The 21,529-nt window shown below is 41.7% G+C and overlaps 1 protein-coding gene across 2 annotated transcripts in view; it reads right to left on the bottom strand.

The window, feature by feature from the left end:
- Positions 1-12,969, bottom strand: part of LOC121164317 (protein FRA10AC1) — a 32,044-nt gene extending 19,075 nt beyond the window's left edge. For both annotated transcript variants that reach the window (XR_005885071.1, XM_040992446.1), the window contains exons 1-7: positions 12,800-12,969; positions 11,237-11,313; positions 9,620-9,715; positions 9,450-9,495; positions 5,917-5,993; positions 4,859-4,942; positions 4,324-4,408 (exon numbers count right to left, since the gene is read on the bottom strand). Coding sequence is in view for 1 of the 2 variants with exons in the window: in XM_040992446.1 (XP_040848380.1) it covers positions 4,324-4,408; positions 4,859-4,942; positions 5,917-5,993; positions 9,450-9,495; positions 9,620-9,715; positions 11,237-11,313 (465 nt within the window). In the remaining variant the exon portion in view is untranslated. The remainder of the gene's footprint in view (positions 1-4,323; positions 4,409-4,858; positions 4,943-5,916; positions 5,994-9,449; positions 9,496-9,619; positions 9,716-11,236; positions 11,314-12,799) is intronic.
- Between the last annotated feature and the right edge of the window lie 8,560 nt (positions 12,970-21,529).

Raw genomic sequence — 21,529 nt, 5'->3', positions numbered from 1 at the left:
ATACCTCAGCTTCCTCTTACGAAGAGAGACAAATTACCTACTACTTTTGGCAAAGAGATTTAAATGAGATACTATGGAAGCACCTTGACTCTCGATGGGGTTACATTCTTGATACAATCATTTTAAGATGAAAACAGTTTAAGTCAAAATGTAGTTACTACACCTCATCTGCTAAACTTAACAGTATAGCCCAGTCACTGTTATTGAGGTCAGACATCCTCCTTAGCCTAGAATTGAGGAAAAGCAATGAACACAGAACACATTTTAAATCAACTGTTGAATAGCTCATGTAATTTATTAAACACCTGCATCCGTACAATGCAGGCAACACAGTCTACCGCTTCATCGGTTGTTAACCCTCACCATCCTGTGCCTGCACGGAAGCACTTGTTCTCCATCACCCACAGAGCATCGTATTGCACACGGCTAGGCCAGGAACAGATCAAACCCCAAATGCAAGACAGTTTCTACCAACTGTGAATCCTTGTTTACCACAGTAAAGTTTAAAGAAAAAAAAAGTTAAACCTTTGAAAATCTAGCACCATTTGTGCATATAAAGCAACTTGAACAGTAACTAACACACGATATGATGACGATTCCTCTGGCTCACCAAAGGACGGAATCAGCTAGTTCCCACATTTTACCAGCGAGGACAGGGCTCAGCAGTAGGAAAAGATCACACCAGGGATCAAGCTAATCTGAGTAATCTATTAGTGATGTAAAATTCAGTATTATTCAGCTTCTGTCACAGAATCGGGCTCCGGGATACTGGGAAAGAGCAGCGGGGACTAGTTTGGAGCCTTAACATGGAAAGTTGTTAAACTTCCATCCACATTCCTAAAACAACTGTTTTTGGCCTAAAAATGATTTGTCTTGCTTGTCTTTTAAGGTCTTTCACACGTATATTCTGATTTATCAGTATTAGCAATAATGCTTTGTTTTCTATTCAATTTCAGGTTATGGTTAAAAGCAAATGGTCAATTGCTTTCAAGCAATTTCTTGGCATTTACCCAGATGAGTTGAAAACTTGAGTCCAAACAAAAACCTGAACATAGATGCTTTTAGCAACTATACTCATAATTGCCAACACATGCAAACCACCAGACGTTCTTCAGGTTACAGCAGCCAGGGCAGGTCTGGCCAAAGCTAGACTCCAGGAATGCCACCTGAGGCTCCCGTGTTGCTGACAGGGATCAAGCACTTGATTCATCACACATTAATAAGAAGGTGGATGGGAACTAGAGTAGGAATTTGAAACCAGACACTCTAAAATGTAGGTGTTAACCCCTGTACCACGACGCCTACTCTTTCGTTTTCTAAGATTTACTTCAAAGGCAGATTTATAGAGAGGAGAGACAGAAAGATCTTCTGTCCAATGATTCACTCCCCAAGTAGCTGCAACAGCCAAAGCTGAGCCAATCCAAAGCCAGGAACCAGGAGCTTCTTTCAGGTCTCCCACATGGGTTCAGCGTTCCAGGGGCTTGGGCCATCCTCGACTGCTTTCCCAGGCTACAAGCAGGGAGCTGGACGGGAAGTGGGGCTGCTGGGACATGAACCAGCACCTATATGGGATCCTGGTGCATACAAGGTGGAGGAGCTTAACCACTAGGCTACTGAACCAGGCCCCAATGCCTACTCTTGTATTTCTTTTTCCCTTTTTTGAAGAGATAACAAGAAACAGACAAAAAGAGTTGTTTTCATCTACTAGTTCACTACTACAACTGCAGTGACCAAGACTACCAGGCCAAAGCCAGGAGCCAAGAACTCAACCCACTTCTCTCAGTGGGTAGGAAAGGACTCAACCACTGAGCTATCACCTGCCACTCCCAGGGTACACATTAGCGGGATGCTGGAACTGGGAGCAGCAACTGGGACTTAATTCCAGGTATTCTAATAGGAGATGCTGACATCCCAACTGGAGCCTTAACACGAAGCCCTGGTGATTTTCTATTTCAAATGCCAATAAAAGCTCAAGAGATCTTGAAGTATTCTGAGTAAATTCAAGCAAAATCTTTTAAGTCATAAGAAAAATGGAATCTAAAAATTGAAAGTAACTTTTAAAAAATGATATTTTTAAGTCTATATATGAGAAAGTATGTAGAGCTTTCCTGCCATTAAACATATGCTGGAATGTCTACTGGAGTACAGCCAAATGTCCAACAGCAAACAACACTTTCCAGATTTTTCCTTTTAACTATCAATCTACTCAACAAATACTTACTAAGCAACTACTTATCAAGTTGGTTTTCCCCGGAGATAAAAAGTGATGAAAATATCATTTGTTGGGGGGAGGGCTTGGGGAGGGTTGGGGGGAATCCCAATATCTATGGAATTGTGTCACATAGTACAATGTAATTAATAAAAAAGAAAAAAAAATACCATTTGTCACCAAGAAAGTTAGAATTTTATGGGAAGGGCAAGATATATAACAACTATATTATATCCTACTAATGACTGTATATATATGTAGGTAGAGACTATAGATATTTATGTAGGTATATACAGATATATGTATAAATAAATATATATATATGTTTATATATTCTCTACCTACATAAATTTCCTGCTTATTGTTGGACTCCAGCTGGAATCACTCAGGGTTTGGTCCTGAGCTCTCTTCTGACTCTGCCCTTACCACACAGAGGTCACTCATGCACCCCGTAACAGGAAAGGATCCTAACAACGATAACACAAAGTTCCATGGCCATGTACTTGTACTTACATGCAAAGAAAAACGAAATTATAATTCATTCATGTTAGTTTTGAGGGGACTGCTTTTGGTTCTTTCCAGTTCAATTTTATAAATACTGATACTATGATCCAACGAAATTCTCAGTGATTAAAGGGAAAAATCATCAAATAAAAGTATGGGGCAAATTTAGAAACTTCTTGTAAATACCAGCAGTATCTCACATATATCTAATTAAAATATCACACACACATATGGCACTGAGTTAGGAGCTGGCTAATTAAACATGAATAAAATATAGGCTTTGTAAATAAAACTTGGGAAATGAATCCAGCAAGGGATCCAAAGGCATTATTCCAACTTTCTCCAACACGTCAAACATAGCACGCCAAAAACCAGTCATCTCCCTCCAAATTTCTTTCAGTATTCATATTCAAAACCCATGAGTTCTGATTTATTATTTGTACTTAGTCTCACAGGCAATCATTCATCACATTCCATTAGGAAATGCATTTCTAGGTTATTCTCCTTAAACTACGAATTTCTAGAAATATTTTTAATGGTAATTTTGTTTTATGAGCATTCTTCCTTCAGTTAGACTGCTGCTTTCTCTGAGAGGCAAAAATCATCAGAAACTAGTCCACAGAACCCAGTTCAGTTCCAATATTGAAAAACAATCCATAAACGAGGCAGGGTTAAAAAAAAGCCGCCTTATTACATGCTCTTAGAAAGATTTGGAATTTCACACTGGATTTGTAATACAGCAATGATTACAAGTAATTGCAAGGGCTGAAGTGCTTTTTGGATTAGATGTGACAATTAGCTGGAATGGAGATAAACGCTGTGAACGACAGTCCACAACTAACTGACAAGAAATCAGAAGTCTAGGATATACCAATCACATGGGTTTGTAGAAATTATTGTATAAAATGAACATTACCATTGTTTGTAAAAAATTGTGAGCCACACAAATATTAAAGGTACTACTGGAAAAAAAGTAAGCCAGTCCTGTTATAATGAGATCAGACCATTTAAACAAAAACCACAGTGCTCACTTTGGTAGCACATACACTGAAACTGAAATCTTACTACATACAAACTTAAGGCAGATTTTCAAATAGAGCTTGGTTTTATTATATAACATATATACAGTCTATAATATACATCCTTATGTAATCTTTCCTTCTCTCACTTTCCAACTTAGTCATTTGAAATCTGAGCTAGAAATAAATAAAAATAACCTATAGATAAAATGATGCAAAGTGGGATGGGAAACCTGCCATTACTAATTATCACAATCTGATCATTCAACTTTACCAGAGTAGACATATTTATGTTACAGAAGCTATGCAGTTGCCTCTCTAAAAACGGTAAAGAAAAATCTACCAATTTCAAACATCATCTGTAAAACAAGCATCATTATTATCATGAGAGGCTCTGGACTCAAGTCAAACGATTAAACAAGGCCAAGGAGGTATTCATGTTTAAGCTTTTTCTTGTCTTGGTTCCCAAAGAAGCACCCTTCTCCTCTACCATAGACCCACAATTCAGACTAAAATTAGGCAAAGCTAACAACAGAAATCCATATTGCACTTCACTAAGAATCCCCTTCTACAGGTATCTGGAAGACATACCTTATTTTCTTTGTATCTACTGAGATCTGCTATGCAGTATTCCTTGAATAATTTATCATAGTATTTCTTTGCAAGTCTCTTCTCCCTAGATTCACAAAAATATACTTAGAAATCCAACCAGAGTCTGCTGCTTGGAAGCAATGTCACATAAATAGTGCATATGATATAAATATTAATGTTTTAAAAGATGCCTATTACTTACATATGCATACGATATCTGGATATTAATTATTAATAGTGGGTCTCACAGGGGGAGACTTGCAGGACAGTAGGAAGTGACAAAGAAAATCCTTTCTACCTCTTGTGAATTTCTTAAACCATTTTCAGGTAGTACTTTTTCAAAAATATTTTGACAGTCTTAAAAGAAGTGCATAGTAGCATGCTACAAAACAATATACAATATTGTAAAAAAAAAAAGTTTTAATGACTAAATCAAGGAATGGAAAGTCAGCAAAAATGTGGATAGTGACAACATCTGAACCCAAGAGAAATGGGACTGAAGCATCTGATGCCGTACACCCGCATCTACAATTACCACGTCATGTCCATTTCATCCTCTTCATTCCACAGGAATCTATGGTTTTCTCGTATAACATCCAAATCTGTCTTGTCATTTTCCCTGGAAAATAAGATTATTTCAATCTGCTTTAAAAATAAAATTAGCCAAATTTAGGTTAAACAGTTCTGTGAGTTTTTTTTTTTTGAAAACTTAAATACATAAAAATAGTATATACACATGTATTTATAAAAACCACTTCATTACTTTCAAAAGGTCCCCAGTGTGGCTACAGAAGCGGCTAAAATGAATACGGAATCCACCCATCCCCTATAGTGAGAACAGTTACACAAATGGTGTTAATTTAACCAGGGCTAGGATGAGAAACTTATATTAACACTAGGAAAGAAGTAAGTGAAAGTTTCAAGATCTAACAAAAAGTCAGTCATATCACTATGTTACTTAGTTTTAAAAAGTATGAAACACTGTCCATAGCTCTTTTTATTAATTTCCGAGGGGAAGACAAGGTGAAGATCTCTCAAAATAAATGCTAAGAGTGTGAGGGCAGAATAATGATTGCTGGGGAGCACAGGATCACTGACAAGGCAGACAGACTTGGGGAAGATGAGATGGCACTAAGCTTTTTAGGATGCTACCAATTCAGCAAAATAAGTCAGAGAAAGGGGGAAAAAATCCTCACAAAATCAAGAGGCTTAGACAGACAAGTCAAAAATATAGGAAAGACTCGTGCGTGGGAAAGAGAGGTAAGGTTTCTTGTTTGCCCTACCTTCCAAAAAACGATCCCAAACAATCAGGTCTAAAAATGTCCAGTCCTTTCCAGCGAGACACACACTAGTTCTCGCACACACTGTTATGTACCAGGGTCACAAGCACAGTCAGCACGTGAGCAGGCTGCCTGAGGCTGATGCTCATCACGAGCTTAGTCAGAGGCAGCGCACGGCCCCTCCACCTCACGAGACACGAGAACTGGAATAAAAGGTAGGGCGGAGCACCAATGGAATGCAAAGACAGCAGCTGGGGGGCGTGAAGTCACCCTTGCGCCCCTCTCACTTCATGTCAACCTCATGAATACTTACCCCAAACGCCTGAAGTCTTCCTTTTTGCCACCATAGTATAAAATATAGTCATTTACAAACTTTGTGTGCCTTTGGTACTGAAATCCAAAGAATCAAGGATGATATTCACTTAGGAGAAGTTCTATGTCATTAAGTGAAAGAAAGCATAGGGTGAATTTATCATTTATTTTACATGACTATGCAAACATGCTTATATAGTCAAACATTCCCCGAGGGCTTATACTGAACTGTTGGAAGTGAAGAATGTAAAGTAAGACTCTGCCTTCCCACTGAACACAGTTTATAATGTCCGTGATGTTTTCCAGCACATACTCTTCGGATCAAGCACTTTTACAGAAGGAGAGCCGCCCGTTCTGTTGCTGGACTGCACACAGCCTCATCCCACTGCTTACTCTAATAAGTACAAGGAACACAGTAACAGTCAGAAGCAGAATTTATCTTCCATTATTGTACAATAAAAGCTAGCTGTTTCGGTAAAAAACCTTCTAAAGAGAAGATGCTACTTCCCTAACGTTAGATTCCAACATCATGTTTTTAAAAGAGCAATATATCACTTTTAATATCTTACATTACTGCTCAGTTCTTCCAGTGCAATTTTATGATACACGAGCATTTAAATGCTCGATGGTACTCTAGAGCTGAACACGCACAGAATCTCACTTCCCACAACACTCCCTCCACACTGCACTACGCGAAAAACACGTAGTGATTTAACTACACAATGCTTTCTAATATTGTATTTAATCAGAATATAACTTATCCAAAATGGATTAACAAAGCAGTTCCAGAGAGAAGAGACACAATCAGATATTCAAATGTAGCTCTCAGGGTCAGGCTAAGTGAGCACGTGACCATGAGAAGTTACCTAACCTGTAAAATGGCCAAGTGGTTCACACTCAGGGATTTGCAGACAATACGGCCTCTACGGAGCTCAGCTCTGCTGCTTGTGTGTGAAAGCACACAACGTGTAAATATCTACATTGCTATCTGCCAATGTAATCTTTCTTTTTTAAACATTTATTTTAATTTTTATTGGAAAGTCAGATATTCAGAGAGGAAGATCTTCCATCTGTTGAGTCACTCCCCAAGTGACTGCAATGGCTGGAGCTGAGCTGATTCGAAGCAGGAGCCAGGAGCCTCTTCTGGGTCTCCCACCTAGGTACAGGGTCCCAAGACTTTGGACCGTCCTCGACTGCTTTCTCAGGCCACAAATGGAAACTGGACAGAAAATGGAGCTTGTTGGGATTAAAAAATGACACCCATATGGATCCCGACATGTGCAAGGCGAGGACTTGAGTCACTAGGCTACTGCACTGGGCCCTGTCTGCCAATATAAACTTACTACAGGAACAGGCAGTGGAGCACAGTTATGTTTCCAAAAGATGGAGAAAAGATGTCCTTCTCTATTCTTCATACCAATACCAAGTAAACACCTGGGTCTTCACATTTAAAGCTAGCACGAGCAGACTTTGAAAGGCAAAGAGAAGAAAGCAGGCCGGGTAAGAACCCCAGAACTCCTGGCATGACACAGTGGTGAGTTCCAGAAGTTTTCTTTGTGCCTCACACATTACAGACTGGGATGAAGAGGCTGCCATGCTGGAAATGCCAAAGGCCAGACACTAAAAAGGCCTCGACAAAAGGCTGCTCTACCACATGAACAAGCACCAGCTCCCAAGATGGGTAACTTCTAGATGGTAACTGCAAGTGCTGAGCACCAGAATAAATACCCCTGCTTCAGTGTGATGTGTGAGAGGAGCAGCAGCTGGGAGTCCGCAGCCTCACTTACTCTGGTCTGTCTCCTCTCCCAGAGACCTGACATTCTTTTCCCTGGCTGCTTGGAGGCGGCACAGTCCTGCTGGTTCGCCTCTGGGTGCTGTGAGCTCTCGGTTCCAGCCTCTCCTGCACACCCACCACAGTGCGTCTCCTCTGCCGGATCCACGAGGGCGCTGCAATCCTCTGTGGTGCAGCTCCTCTTCTCTGCTGGGGGGTCTTCTGATCATGAAGAATGAGCACACGGCCAAGGAGGAGTGAGCAAACCAAAGCAAGTTTAGGGACTGCTTGTCACAACTGCCTGGGTTGGACTTTACACATTCCTGAAGGTGGAAATTCAATTGACTTGGTGACATGTCAGTGAGGTATTCTATGTGAATCAATCAGGGAGTCAGCAGAGCCTGGATGTGACTTGTTTAGCCGAGGACCAATCGACAGTGGTCTAACATGGACCTCTTGTTACACAGGCAAACAGGTGTGGTCAGACAAGTCCAGGACATTATATGGTTGCAACACTAGCTGAGGGTTGCACTGTAGTATTTTCAGTCTCTCCAGACTCTTGGAGGATTGTACCATGTACAGTTCCTCCTTCCCTTTCCAAGGGCCTCTGCCGTCCCCATCGGACCCAACTCCATTGAGGGTTAAAGCAGCGCTAGACTTGCACTCTCACCAGACTAACCAGGTACCCACTCACCCTGGCGTGCTATCAGAGAAGGCAGATGTTTCAATCCTGAAGCAACAAGCAGCAGACAGGACTACCAGAATTTCAGGAGATGAAGATGAGTAAATAAGTTAATGCCACAACTGTACTCGTATAACTTCAAGAAGGATTAAACTTTGAGCAGGGAATGTTATCAAATTGACATTGTTCTCTGTCTTCCAACTCTCACCAAAGCAATAAAAACCCAGCAATACTTTACGTCTTATTTGGCCTCTCCTTCACTCTCCAGTATTCCCAAGAGTAGTAAGGATGGCCAGTGTTAACAGTGCAGTGTCATGACACAGTGAGGAAGAGTCAAAAGACAGCTGACATGATGTTTGAGAATTAAAGTCACATCAGTTGGGGACCTGGGATGGGAGGGAGGCTGGGTGGGGCTTTTCCCTTTGTTTCTCCCCTGACCCCAGATACGGAGGGCTGGGGGGGGAAATGATATTAGTGTGGAAACAATGATATTACCCACTTTCCTGTGGCCTTTGACCCTTTGTACCCTAATCAACTAAAAATAAAAATATTTAAAAATAAATATTTAAAAATATTTATTTAAAAATAAATAAATATTTAAAATATTTAAAAATAAATAAATATTTTAAAATTTATAAATATTTAAAAATAAATAAATACTAAGAAAAAAAAAGTCACATCAGGCCTAGCAACAGCCCACAGGCACACCTAATTTTAAATACAAGTTCTGAGAAGCTTTAAATAGCTAAGAAACAGGTAGAAAGAGAATAAATTGAGATTAAAATGAATTTCAGAGAGAAATGTTGACAGCTTGGCAAAACCATGCTGGAAAAATATCTGCAGGTGTAAGGACTTGGTAAACTTATTTATAGTATACTAGCAATATGTTTCGTTACTTCTGTCTCTCTTTTCTACCTATTAGGAAAAGATAAGCGCACTCTCAAGTATGAATGGCCAAATGCTACCTCAACACACATTTACCTATAAAAGATACTTACTTGACTTCATGAGATTTTGTGAAAGAAAAAAAAAAGTAATATTCTACTAGTTATAAAAAAATCTAAAAATATAAAAAGGATACAGCATCCATAGCTATGAGATGAAACCTTCTATTTTTTGCTTCTTCCCTGTTAAAACAAATTTTAAGTAAATTCCAATGTATGTATTCTATTTCATACAGAAAATCCCCTAGTCTCTGAGTTTATAAAAATTCTTAAAGCAAAGAATATGATTTATACTGAAACACTGTACCTGTCCAGCAACTCTGCTGCAACTTGCTTATGGACCACTTTTCCATGTTTTTCTTTCTGAAATGGCTTTTTGAGCAGTAAATCATCTTCAACCGTCCTGGTGGATTAAGAAGAAGAATTATTTCAAAAGTCAAATTTTCTCAGAGGTTGCTTCCTAACTCTCTTCCAATTTTACAATGGAAAATGTTTTTAAAAATTCAAGTTTTAACTTAAAAAAAATCCACTGATCATAATCTTCAACGAGGCATAACTCCTTAAACAGTTACATTAATTCCTTTGCTTCGTTCAATATTTACAAAATGGAGAAGATGAAAATAACAAAACCTCCATCTGGTATCACATCAACTCAGTTCCTAGTCCAATCTCTTACTGCCATTTCCTATCTTAACCTTAGTAAGACTAAGTCTTTTAATCTCTTTGTGTGAATTTTGATATTAGTAAAGTAAGGATAAAAGTCTGTGGTAATTAATGAAACAGGAAGAGCAAGGCCATTTATAGAGGATGATCATTCCTAGTTACATACGTAAATATAATCTGAAAGCAAAGTATCCAATCAGATGTGTAGACATTTTTTTTAACATTTATTTATTTATTTGAAAGTCAGAGTTCGAGAGAGAGGAAGAGATGGGGAATTTTCAACTACTGCTTCATTCCTCTGATGGCTACAACAGCCAGGGCAGGGCAAGGCAGAAAAGCCGGGAGCATTCTGGCAGGTCTCCCACATGGCTGGCAGGGCCCAAACACTGGGGTCATCTTCCTTTCCCTTTCCCAGGCCATCAGCTGGGACCTGGAGCGGGAGTGGAGTAGCAGACCTAACAGGCACTCATACAGGCTACCAGGGGTGGCAGGCGGTGAGCTCTACCTACAACATCGTAATCCTAGCCCTTCAAGTTCTATTCTCGTAAAGTAATATTTTTGAAAGAAAACCTAGGAAGTGTCAAGCACTATAAAATACAATCTATTGTAATTATTACTCTTCTTTTCATTATCCACAAATATTGAGTAGCCTACAAAAATGTTCAGTCCCAGTTAGTATGCCTCATGTATTGCTCTCCTTTTCTAAAAGACAGGCTGTGTTGAATCAAGCACTCCTGAATTAATGAACAAAAGCCAAGTTTTTAAGTATGGAAAGCTGAGCATACAAGTGCACAGTCTTGCCAAGACATGGCTGCTTTACAGCGCTGACAGGTGTCATCCCTTCCAATGCAAGAGAACCTTCCATGAGCTTCTCCGTGACCATTAGCACACTCATCGGGTAAAGTTCAGACCTGTGCTGCATTCCAATTTCATCCTCCACACTAAACCTTCTTCAAAGAGACCACCAACCCAGCCCCTCTGGAGGGATGACATTGGTAAGCAGACAACCCTTGCCAGCTGAATGAAACATGCAGTCAATTGAGAAACAGGAACTCTTTCCCCAAGTCATGCCTTCACAACTGTAAACACTGCACTCTCCTTTTTCCCACAACTGTAATAAAACTTTGCATCAATTTATTACAGCATAATAAATATAAATGCATTCCCTACGCACAGCCCAAAGACTTAACGGCATGACTTCTTTATGCCTCATTTTAATCTCGAAAGGATGTGAGATTCGGATCAATAAAAGAGTACTGACCTTTTTTTCCTTTTCCTAGATTCCCCACAGTGTTCGTCATCACTGAAATCAGAGTCGTAGCCTCCGTGGCCATGCATCTGCGGAGCAGTATAAAGTCGGCCATTTAGGAACTAAGTCCTTAGCAAACCACAGGGTTCAAGGATAAAGCAGCTGAGGCAGTTCTAGAGGACCAAGGCGGGCGGGCCAGTGCTCGTCGGCTGGCCAGCCACCCAAACCACCAGGCCTCAAGGCTGCACGGCGCCTGCAGATAAGGTGACGCCAGGGTGCTCAGCCACTGTGCTCACCAGCAACTTGGTTCCTGCCATGGGGCTCGGTGCTTTTCCAGAGCACGCTTCGAGTTCTGCAAGTTAGGAACTGTTATTTGTGTTGGAGGGATAAGAAGTTCAGGAAAAATTTATGCCAGTGTTTACCAAGCAGGTAAGTGACTGAGTTCATCTAGCGGAACCTCCAAGTTGCCTCTCTGGAACATGACTGGCTAAGCTTCCTGGGAATGACGGCATCTGTGGAAGCCCCCTGCCAACTGCTGGGAATTTTGTTACCCTTTCCCACACGTGTAGATCACCACTTGCTCTTAAGCTTCTTCAGGGCAAGCTAGCTCGTCCCTTGGCTAAGTCCGTATTGTCTTACTTTTTAAATGAAATTTAGAAATGCTGAAAAACCTCCAGCGATACTCCTCAGCACCAAGAGAAACTTCCAGGTTCCAGCAATACATCGAAACTGGGACACCAGTTAATGGGAGAATTTGCTGAAATCACTTGGGGTCATAAATACCCAATTTTTAGGACTGGAAAACAGCAGTCCGGATCAACTGATACAACACATTCTTAAAACTTGAACATCCCCAACAGCATGTCAAGCTCATTAAAAAGGCAGAAAACGCTCTAAGCTTCATCACGTTGGGCCTAGGACAGAAGACATACTCCTGGCCAGAACTGTGTTGAATAAGTCACTGGTCTCCTCAGACTTCACTGGTCCATGAAGTGACACCTCCTCCAACTCCACTTCCAAATCCGGGGTGTAGGGTGTCGGCCTCTCCTCCCTCTTCCTCCAGATCGCAGTTCCCACCCAGCATCCTTGCTCTCACGGGTCTGCCCTAGGGCATTTCCCACCCTTCCCGACTTCCTGCTGCAGCTGTTTCTTTGCATCTGCCCCAGGCCTCCCTAGCCTCCTCATTCCTCCTCCCGACCCTCATTCCCTTCGCATCTTGATGGGAGACGGTGGCCGTGGAGTTCTGCCATCAGCCTACCATCATTCAAGGTCTGGCTCTGGCCTTTCAATTTCTCTTTCTGGCAGAGGCTCGTCCCTGCCGGATCCTAATTACCCATTTTACAAGTAAAGCTGACCATCCTGTGACCGGAGACCGAGCAGGTGAGCCACCCTGGAACAGATCTGGCACAGGGTCCGGTGCGGTAAGCATTGTGAACGTCAACTATGGTCACCACTGTGATCACAGGGCGTCTTCTCCCCTCTCACCCTAATCACCACTCCCCACCCTGGGGCGGCTTCACCCACCCCATACCCGGAACCTTGACAAAGGGGTGGCACTAAAAAGCTCTCACTCACTTCGGACTATGGATCAACCGATGAGAGCCGTGAGAAGCACAACCGAGACGTCAGGGTCTCCAAATATCTGTCCTCAAGAAACAAAACAAAAACCACAATCAACTAGTGGCGTAGGAGGCACACGTTTCGCCGTCCTTCTTCCGGAGGACGCACCCACCGGCCGCCCGGGAGTCTTCCCCCACGCCTCTGTAGTGAGGCCACGGCGGAACCACCCGCCACGGGGCACAGCCAGCCCTCGGATCGGGCACAGCCACCGCCGCCGCTGCCTACGGGCGCTACTTCCGCTGCGCCTCGGACGCGTGTAACACTCAAATGGCTCCGTCCTCGGGCGCGTCCCGACGCCGTGCGACAGGCACGACAGTTCCGGGAAACCAGAACAACGAAAGGAAAGGGCCGGAGGGGGAAGCAGAGGCTGCTTGCTTCCCATACAGTATTGCAACTTGCAATTTTCGCCCGCGCCGTTTTGCTTTCCCCTCTAAGGAATCCAACGTGTGCGGAACTGCCCGCGATTCAGCCCACGCCCCTCATTTGGAAACATGTTTCAGGAAAAAGCGTGCCTGTCACCTGCCGCCCTCTCTAGTCACCTTAGTAACGCCTCCCTGGAGACTCCTCACGGAGCCTTGCACCCCGAGAGCAGCCTAGCTTCTCTCTCTTCCGCCAGTATAACAGTTCTCATAATTAGAACGAAAATAACTCCCCCATCGTTTCACCACCCACACAAGAGATACCGTTCCAAAGACAGTGCTGCCGGCAGAGACGCCCTTGGAAATGGGAAGGACGGGGAAGCAGGGAGGAGAGATTTCACGGGGTCGCGGATTCTCTGCCTGCAGGGACCTGGCACGTATGGGAAGGGATTCAGAATAGAACAGGGCGGTGCTGGGACGAGTAGAAAATGCCGGGCTATTTTAAGCTCCACCTGGATTTTGCCTGTTCTGCACCGCGAACCCCCACTCTGTTTTCCGGGCTCAGCTCTTGTCTCCCTAGGGCATCCGCATCTATTCATCTTTGCTTCCTGCTCAAGACCCACCACGGCGCCTCGGAAATCATAAGCGCAAATTAAATTATTTGTCGGATTAAACCTGCGTACCTCTGGCTCGTACAGCAGGCCATTTTTAGAGAAAACCTTGGCACTTAATGCATATTCATTCTCTATCTTTTGCCCTAAGCAGTAGACAACAATATCCTTTTCAGTTCGGAGCTCCTTCTATCCCTGATGGTAAATTGCCAGAAACACCCTGTTTTACCCGAGGCACTGACTGTGATCTTGAAAAGCCTTGAGGTAAATGTCAATACTGTAAATTCAATTATTTCCAATTGCAATTGGATTATGCTCCAACAAAAACGCTTATTCGAAATTTTTAAAGCGGTGAGGGATACCCACAGTTCAACTCTGTACCATATTGAATTTCTTTGTCAAGCAGTTCCTGTCTGGATAAATTTCTAAAACAGGCATTTTGTTCTTTTATTCATCGGTAATGAAAACGAACACACTTGTCCCTTGTATCCAGTTCACTTTCTATCAGTATTTGGCATGTGTGTGTGTTTTCTACTATTCCTGTTATCTTCTTTCCTACACTTTTTACTCTTCCAACAACCTCCTGCCGCTGTTACTAGCCCTACTCTACACGTGGGAACAGAGGCACAGAATGCAAAGCCAGAAAATCGGGAAGAAGACTGGATGGTACTCTTTTCTCTACACGCTCCTTTTTTTCTCCCATCCTCTCTCCTCACACCCCCCCTTCTCTGCTTCTCTCTCTCCTACCCCCTCCTCCCTCCACGCTTCTCTCTCCTCCTGGATCCTGTGGGAGTTAGCTTCTGGTGGCAGCATTCTTAAGGATTTGGGTTCTGTTGCTATCAGTTCATTCAGGCAAAGATTTCCATTTTCCACTTTGAGGCAGCAGTTACTGAAAGGGAATAAACAGAAAATCATGGTAACTAAGAACAATTAATATAGGATAGAAAACCCACTTGTGCCTATAACTCAACAATAAAATGTACAAATATTAAGTGACTGCTCTGAGGGCACTAGCCTATCCTCTGGTGTCTTGTAGAAGACACTCCTAGTAAGAAAGAATAGATAAGAAAATAACAGCATTGGATTCTGCCATATTTTGATTATGTAGTAGTGCCATGGACCTGTGGTTTCCAATATGGAAGATGTATTATTTCAAGAAATAAGAAAATTTAAATGTGTGTGAGGCAAATAAAGCAATGAAACGTTATGATAGTGGGGTAAGAGAAATCGGATGATAATGGTAGTAATAATAGTGAGCAATATTTCTATTGTAAACCATGAATGTGCATTCTGCTAGATCTTTGAATGGACTGCATTATCCAAAAACAGTCACATGGATGTAACCAGTAACCCTGCTCCTAGGATCTGAGGCTACACGCCATGGTAAACCGACTGAACCCCTCCATGCCAGTTACTATGGAAGTCATGTTAACAAATTTGGTTACACACGAACAGATCATGAGAACAGTCTTCTCTCACTTAATCCCAACAATACTTCGTGAGACCTCAGTCACGTGCATGCTTGCCTCTCCGGATTTCCCACTCCCTCCACCTGGAATGTTCTTCCCCTTTCTCTTTGCCTGTCTAATTTCCTCTTATCCTTCCACTCTCAGCTTAAGGAGAACCGAAATATTTCATGATCAACCTTTCCTGTAGATTATATGGGGGTCACTGTAACACGAACTTTTTTTGTTAATCTCATTTGGCCTCTCACAATTTATGCTAGACTACTTAAAAAAAAAGTTCATGAAGGAGCAACCATTGTGGCACAACAGCTTAAGCTGCTGCATGGGGCACCTGCATTCCGTATTGCAGTGCATATTTCAAGTTGAGTCCTAGCTACTCTGCTTCAGACTCAGATCCTGCTAATGTGCATCCTACAAGGCAGTAGATGATGGCTCAAATATTTGAGCCTCTGCTGCCCATTTGAAAGAAAGACCCAGATGGAGTCTCACCTGGCCCAACCCTGACTACTTGAATATCTTTAATTATTTGCAAAAGTTTTTCATTTAAAAAAAATTTCATGCAAAATTGGAGTTAAAACATAAACTTACTATGATGCAATAATGTTGAAGTGCATGCAGCTTTTTCATAACATGCGATTTCCATGAGCTTTCTGAACAGTCTTTGTATGTGTGGATTTCAACATTTTTGCACCTAAATAAATTTGGATTTTAATGCCATTTTTTTCTTTTTGGAAAAAGAGTTTATTCTTATTTAGCTGAAAGGCAGAGCCACACAAAGAGGTAAGAGACAGAGATGTCTTCAACATACCGTCTCACTCCCCAAATCCCCACAACAGCCAGCTGGGTTAGGTCAAAACCAGCATTCAGGAGCTCCATTCAGATCTCCTTAAGGGTTAGCATGGACACAAATTATCAGCTGCCTCCCAGGGTACACTTAGCAGAATGCTCAATCAGAAGTTGAAGCAGGTCTTGATCCCAGGCGCTCCAGTTTTGGATGAGGTAGGATGTGGGCTTTTTCAATGCTAGATTCCCGTTGCTCAGTCAGTTGCCAGCCATATAACAGTTGCTCAAAAACACTAATGAACCAATTAAGTAATACTTTTATTATCCTCCACATTTTATGATTTTGTTATTCAAGGTTTTTTAAATCAAAATATAACATTATGCATTCTTATAGGGCTTAGTGCAACACTTCAACAAATATAAGAGCATAATTAAGTCAGGCAACTGCTCTTTCATCTTCTTTTTGTATTTGGAGCCTACTCACTCCTCTCTTCCTATTCTTTATGCAGAAAAAGAAAACTTGTTAATGCGAACCAAACTTACTCTACTGTGTTGTGAAACAGAGCTTATGACCCTATTCTGACTGCATTTTGGTACCCACTGTCCAATTCCCCTCTGTCCCCTCCCTCTACCCTCCCAAGCCTCCACAAATCACTACTCAAAGCTCAGATCAACTTGTTTTAACTTCCATGCATGAAGGAAAGCATGTTGTATTTGTGTTTTTGTCTGACTCATTTCATTTGACGTAATGCTCTTCGGTTCCATCCATTTTGTTGCAAATGTCAGGACTTCATTATTGTTGTGGCTATGCAGTATTCCACTGTGTATATACATCATATTTTCTTCATCTATTCATCTACCAATGGACGTCAAGTTGGTTCTCTATCTTGGCTATTATGGATTGTGATGTAACAAACATTGGCGTGCAGGTCTCTTTCATATGCTGCTTTGACTTCTTTCATCTAAACACCCAGAAGAGGGATGGTTGGCTCATAGAGTGAATTTATTTTTAGCTTTTTGAGGAACCTCTGTTCTCCACAGTGACTTTGCTGATTTGTCTCCCTAATAGCAATGTGTAGAAGTTCCCCTTTTCCACATCCTCATCAGCATCTGTAGTTTTTATGACATTTTTTTGTTAAAGATTCATTTTTATTGCAAAGTCAGATATACATATATAGAGAAGGAGAGACGGAGAGGAAAATGTTCCATCCAATGATTTACTCCCCAAGTGATGGTTGGAGCTGCGCTGATTTGAAGCCAGGAGCCTCTTCAAGGTCTCCCATGCAGGTGCAAGGTCCCAAGGCTTTGAGCTATCCTCAACTGTGTTCCCAGGCCACAAAGAGGGAGCTGGATGGGAAGCAGGACTGCTGGGATTAGAACCAGCGCCCATATGGGATCCTGGTGCATTCAAAGCAAGGACTTTTAGCCACTAGGCCACCTCACTGAGCCTCTATAACTTGATTTATATATATATATATATATTTATATATTTATATATAGATATATTTATATATTTATATATTTATATATATATATATTTATATATATTTATATATATATATATATATATATATATATATATATATATAAAACAACCATTCTAACTGGAGAGGTATAATACCTCACTGTAATTTTTATTTACATTTCCCTGAAAACTACTGATATTGAGCACATTTTGTGTTTTTCCCCTTGTATTTATTATGATAAATATCTTTTTTCTCTGTGTGTCTTTTGCCTTGAGTTTCAAAGCAAATTTGAGGATTTTTTTAAAACAGACTATGAAAATATAAGGAGATAACTTAACCTGGATTAGTTTTTGAAAATGAGTTTTCTGTTCCTTTCTTATTTTCAAGGTGTTGAAATAAGGATATGGTGTGCCCATTGATTCCCAATTCCACATTTCCCAGATTCTTCCAAAGGGAGCTGTGACCAACTGAGCTGACAATGGGACAGCCCCAAATCTATACAGCATCTCTGTGAGGGACATAAGGCACAGATGAATAGACTTCTGCTGCTCGTGTGGGTTACAGGGTTTTGGCCAAAGGTAAGCAAGCAAATCAGAGCTCAGAGAGAAGGCACATCCAACAGTGGTAAATTAACAGTGAAAGTCATGTATTTTGAAGATGATGCAAATGATGCAAAGGTCATAGCAAACAATAAAGGCGAGAGGAGAGGTTCTGCCATCACAGGACTGATTGCAAAGTGTGCACCTTCATGGCCCAGAACTGCCTCCAGTGCAAGCAGCATTGTGTTGGCATGATTTTCTTTCTTTCTTTCTTTCTTTCTTTTTTTTAATTAAATAGTATCTGTATCCACCAGCATGAGAAAGAAAGAGGCAAGGAGAGGATTGAAAACAAGATCAAAGAGGGAAGCTGGAGACAGATTTAGAGCATTCTTGGATACTACGCTGTAGACTTTGGTCTTCAGCTGGTGAATAGGATGATGGCTTGGACAGGTAGAAATTTGTAATAAATACATATTTGAATCCTGTTTCTTCTTTTTACTGGTCTGTGACCTTGAGTAATACTTTTTGTCTCTGAGTTTAGTACTTTTCTGTAAAGTGGCAGTAGTGACGGTGAATAGCTTGCAGTGCTACTGTTGCGATCCTTTAGACATTGCATTTAAGGCATGTCAGCTAGTGCCTGACACATACATAGTAAGGCTTTAGAAATGCTTACTGTTGTTTTAAAGAAGAGGCAATCTATGCAGTGTTTAACTAATGTATTATTCAGTAAACAAATGACAGGAATGGCTGGAGGCAGGAAGGACAGTGAATTTACTAGAACATGAATGGCAGGAGTCCTGGGAATGGAGGTGAAGAATTTGGTTCAAGAGTGTATGAAGGAAGCAATGCTAGAAAATGTGCTCACTGGATGGAAGAGATGAAGGAAGCAGAGGTGAAAACTCTGGAAGAAGAGACTGAAAGAACCCCTGATGGAAACGGAGGCGGAAACTACAAAAGCACTTTGTCTTGAGGAAATGATAAGGTGATTTTTCATGAGAATCAGCAATGGTAACCACACGTCAAAGACTAAAATACTGGGCCCGGCGCGGTGGCGCAAGTGGTTAAAGGTCCTCGCCTTGCACGCCCGGGATCCCATATGGGCGCCGGTTCTAATCCCGGCAGCCCCGCTTCCCTTCCAGCTCCCTGCCTGTGGCCTGGGAAAGCAGTCGAGGACGGCCCAAAGCTTTGGGACCCTGCACCCACGTGGGAGACCCGGAAGAGGCTCCTGGCTTCGGATCGGCATAGTATCGGCCCGTTGCGCTCACTTGGGGAGTGAATCATCGGACGGAAGATCTTCCTCTCTGTCTCTCCTCTCTGTATATCCGCCTTTCCAATGGAAAAAAAAAAAAAAAGACTAAAATACTTCTATGCCAAATCTCATTTGCATTATTTGTTTTAGGTATTTTCTCCCTCTTCATACTTTATCTGTTCCTTTTCTGTGTAGCTCTCCATGACTCTTCCCCTGCCCTGGATGTTGTAGGAGCTGATAAAGTTTAAAATGAAATAATGCCAGGAAAACAACTGCTAGTTCACACCTAAGTATGTAATGAATACCATTTGAGGAAAGAATCAAGGTTACAAGCATCCTTCCATGAGACTAAATTTTAAAATTTGCTTTTTGAATATAGCCCAGAAATAGAGTGACACAGATATGGCACAAGCACATTCCTTGTGTTTCAAGGTGATGTATGAGCCACCTCAGGACTGTCATCAAGGTCATAGCTACATGTAGCTCCTGGACCTTGCACCTCCAGAGCAGTGAACCAAAATAAGCCTCCTTTATAATTCACTCAGTCTCTGGGATTATGTTTTTGGTAATATATAACACACATATATACTAATATAATATGCAATAGAGCACATATTAACTTATGTAAAAGACAAAACAGACAAATATGGTAACTATAAAGTAACATACTATGCTAATTAGCTGAATTTAGTCATCCCACCATGCATAATGAGAGGTCTTCAAAAGATCCTGGAAAATGCACAATGTGAAAAACTACATGGATTGCTGTGTTTTTTTGTTTGTTTGTTTTGTTTTTGCATCAAAGTGAATATCTTTTCATTCCACTGTCCATAAACTTCCTGAAATATCCACAAGGGCTTCAAATCACTATGTTGTAGAGAGCAAATCTATATAATTTTGTCTAGTTATTAAAAAGCAAATATATAAATGTAACCAATGTAGATGAGAATAGTCCCTGCCCTAGGGGAGATAGGAGAGTGACTGGAGCTGGCATCAAGGTGGTAATATTCGGTTTCTGATCTGAGGTTCAGTGCCTGAGCTATGACTTGCGTGCTTTGGGGTATGTCTGTTACATTCAACAGAAAATTTACATTCTAGAAATTCAGATGCAAGAGGTGTCAAATAAGGAAATTTCAGTTAGTAAATAGATTTGGGGAAAGGATAAGGCCTCAGAAATTATGCCAAACAAATGCTCACATGCTCAAAGTCAAATTTCCTGTAAGCATGGAGATAGAAGCCGGTGGGCAGTCTGTGAAAGCTGCGAAAGACTGGTCAGTATTCCAAGGCTTGAAAGTGCGCAGGCCTTGTACGCTCAGCAAGGTCATCTTGTATGTCCTGTGTGTCTATAGGCCTAGATCTGGAAGAGGGCATCGCCTTAAGCTCCATGTAAAACTCTGCTTCTGTAGACAGGCTTGGCCCAATTGCTATCTGTTGTGACCTGGCCAAGGTCAGTCTCTAGGTTGTGCCTAAGCCTGGAGGAAGCTGCCAGTGTACTGCACTGTAGTCACAGTGAACACTGGGAAGCCAAAGAGAGAGGCAACAATACACCAATGAGCCAAATGAATTGATTATCATTTTTAGGGCTGCTCCCAGGAGGCAGGAACGGAGACAGTATGTCTGTGAGAGCCCTCTTGGAGGGAGGCAGCCATGGGTAAGTAGCCTTGTGATGAAAAGGTAGGGAGATACTTACTGGGTCAGATGAAGTGATAGGCAGGAACCAGGAACACTAACGGTCACCGGAAAACTGATGTGCTGATTCTGTTGTCATGTAATACCTGTGTGTATCCCAAGCCTCACTCAGGGACGTGCTGAGTACAGAGACCACTGTAACAGTGAAGGATGATGGGAGTTGTGTCTCAGTCTTAAAACCACGCAGTCCCAACCACCAAGGCCTGCTTGTAGGTGGGGCACAGAGACAATAGTGGGGAGGGCCAAGCTAGAGGCCTTCATATGTAGATTCAAAATGTTTGGCCATGTGACTTTGTGTTCCAAAATGCACTGATTTTGTACTCAAAGCAAAGGGAGGCATGAAGCAGTCATCATAGGACTGCCATATTGACCAGCAGCCAATGGCCCACAGCCCTTCTGTCTACACCAAGAAGGAGTTGACCAAATTGCATGATTTATAACACTAAAGAATATACTACTGGTATGGTCCAGAAAAATGTCCAGCAAAGTAGGTCATATATTTAAGGATACATGTCATCATTAC

This window comes from Ochotona curzoniae, unplaced genomic scaffold, assembly GCF_017591425.1.
Source record: "Ochotona curzoniae isolate NIBS_2020 unplaced genomic scaffold, NIBS_Ocur_1.0 contig_66, whole genome shotgun sequence".
Classification (NCBI taxonomy): domain Eukaryota; kingdom Metazoa; phylum Chordata; class Mammalia; order Lagomorpha; family Ochotonidae; genus Ochotona; species Ochotona curzoniae.
Note: the sequence above shows the minus strand (reverse complement) of the source record. Positions and strands in the feature narration are given on the sequence as shown.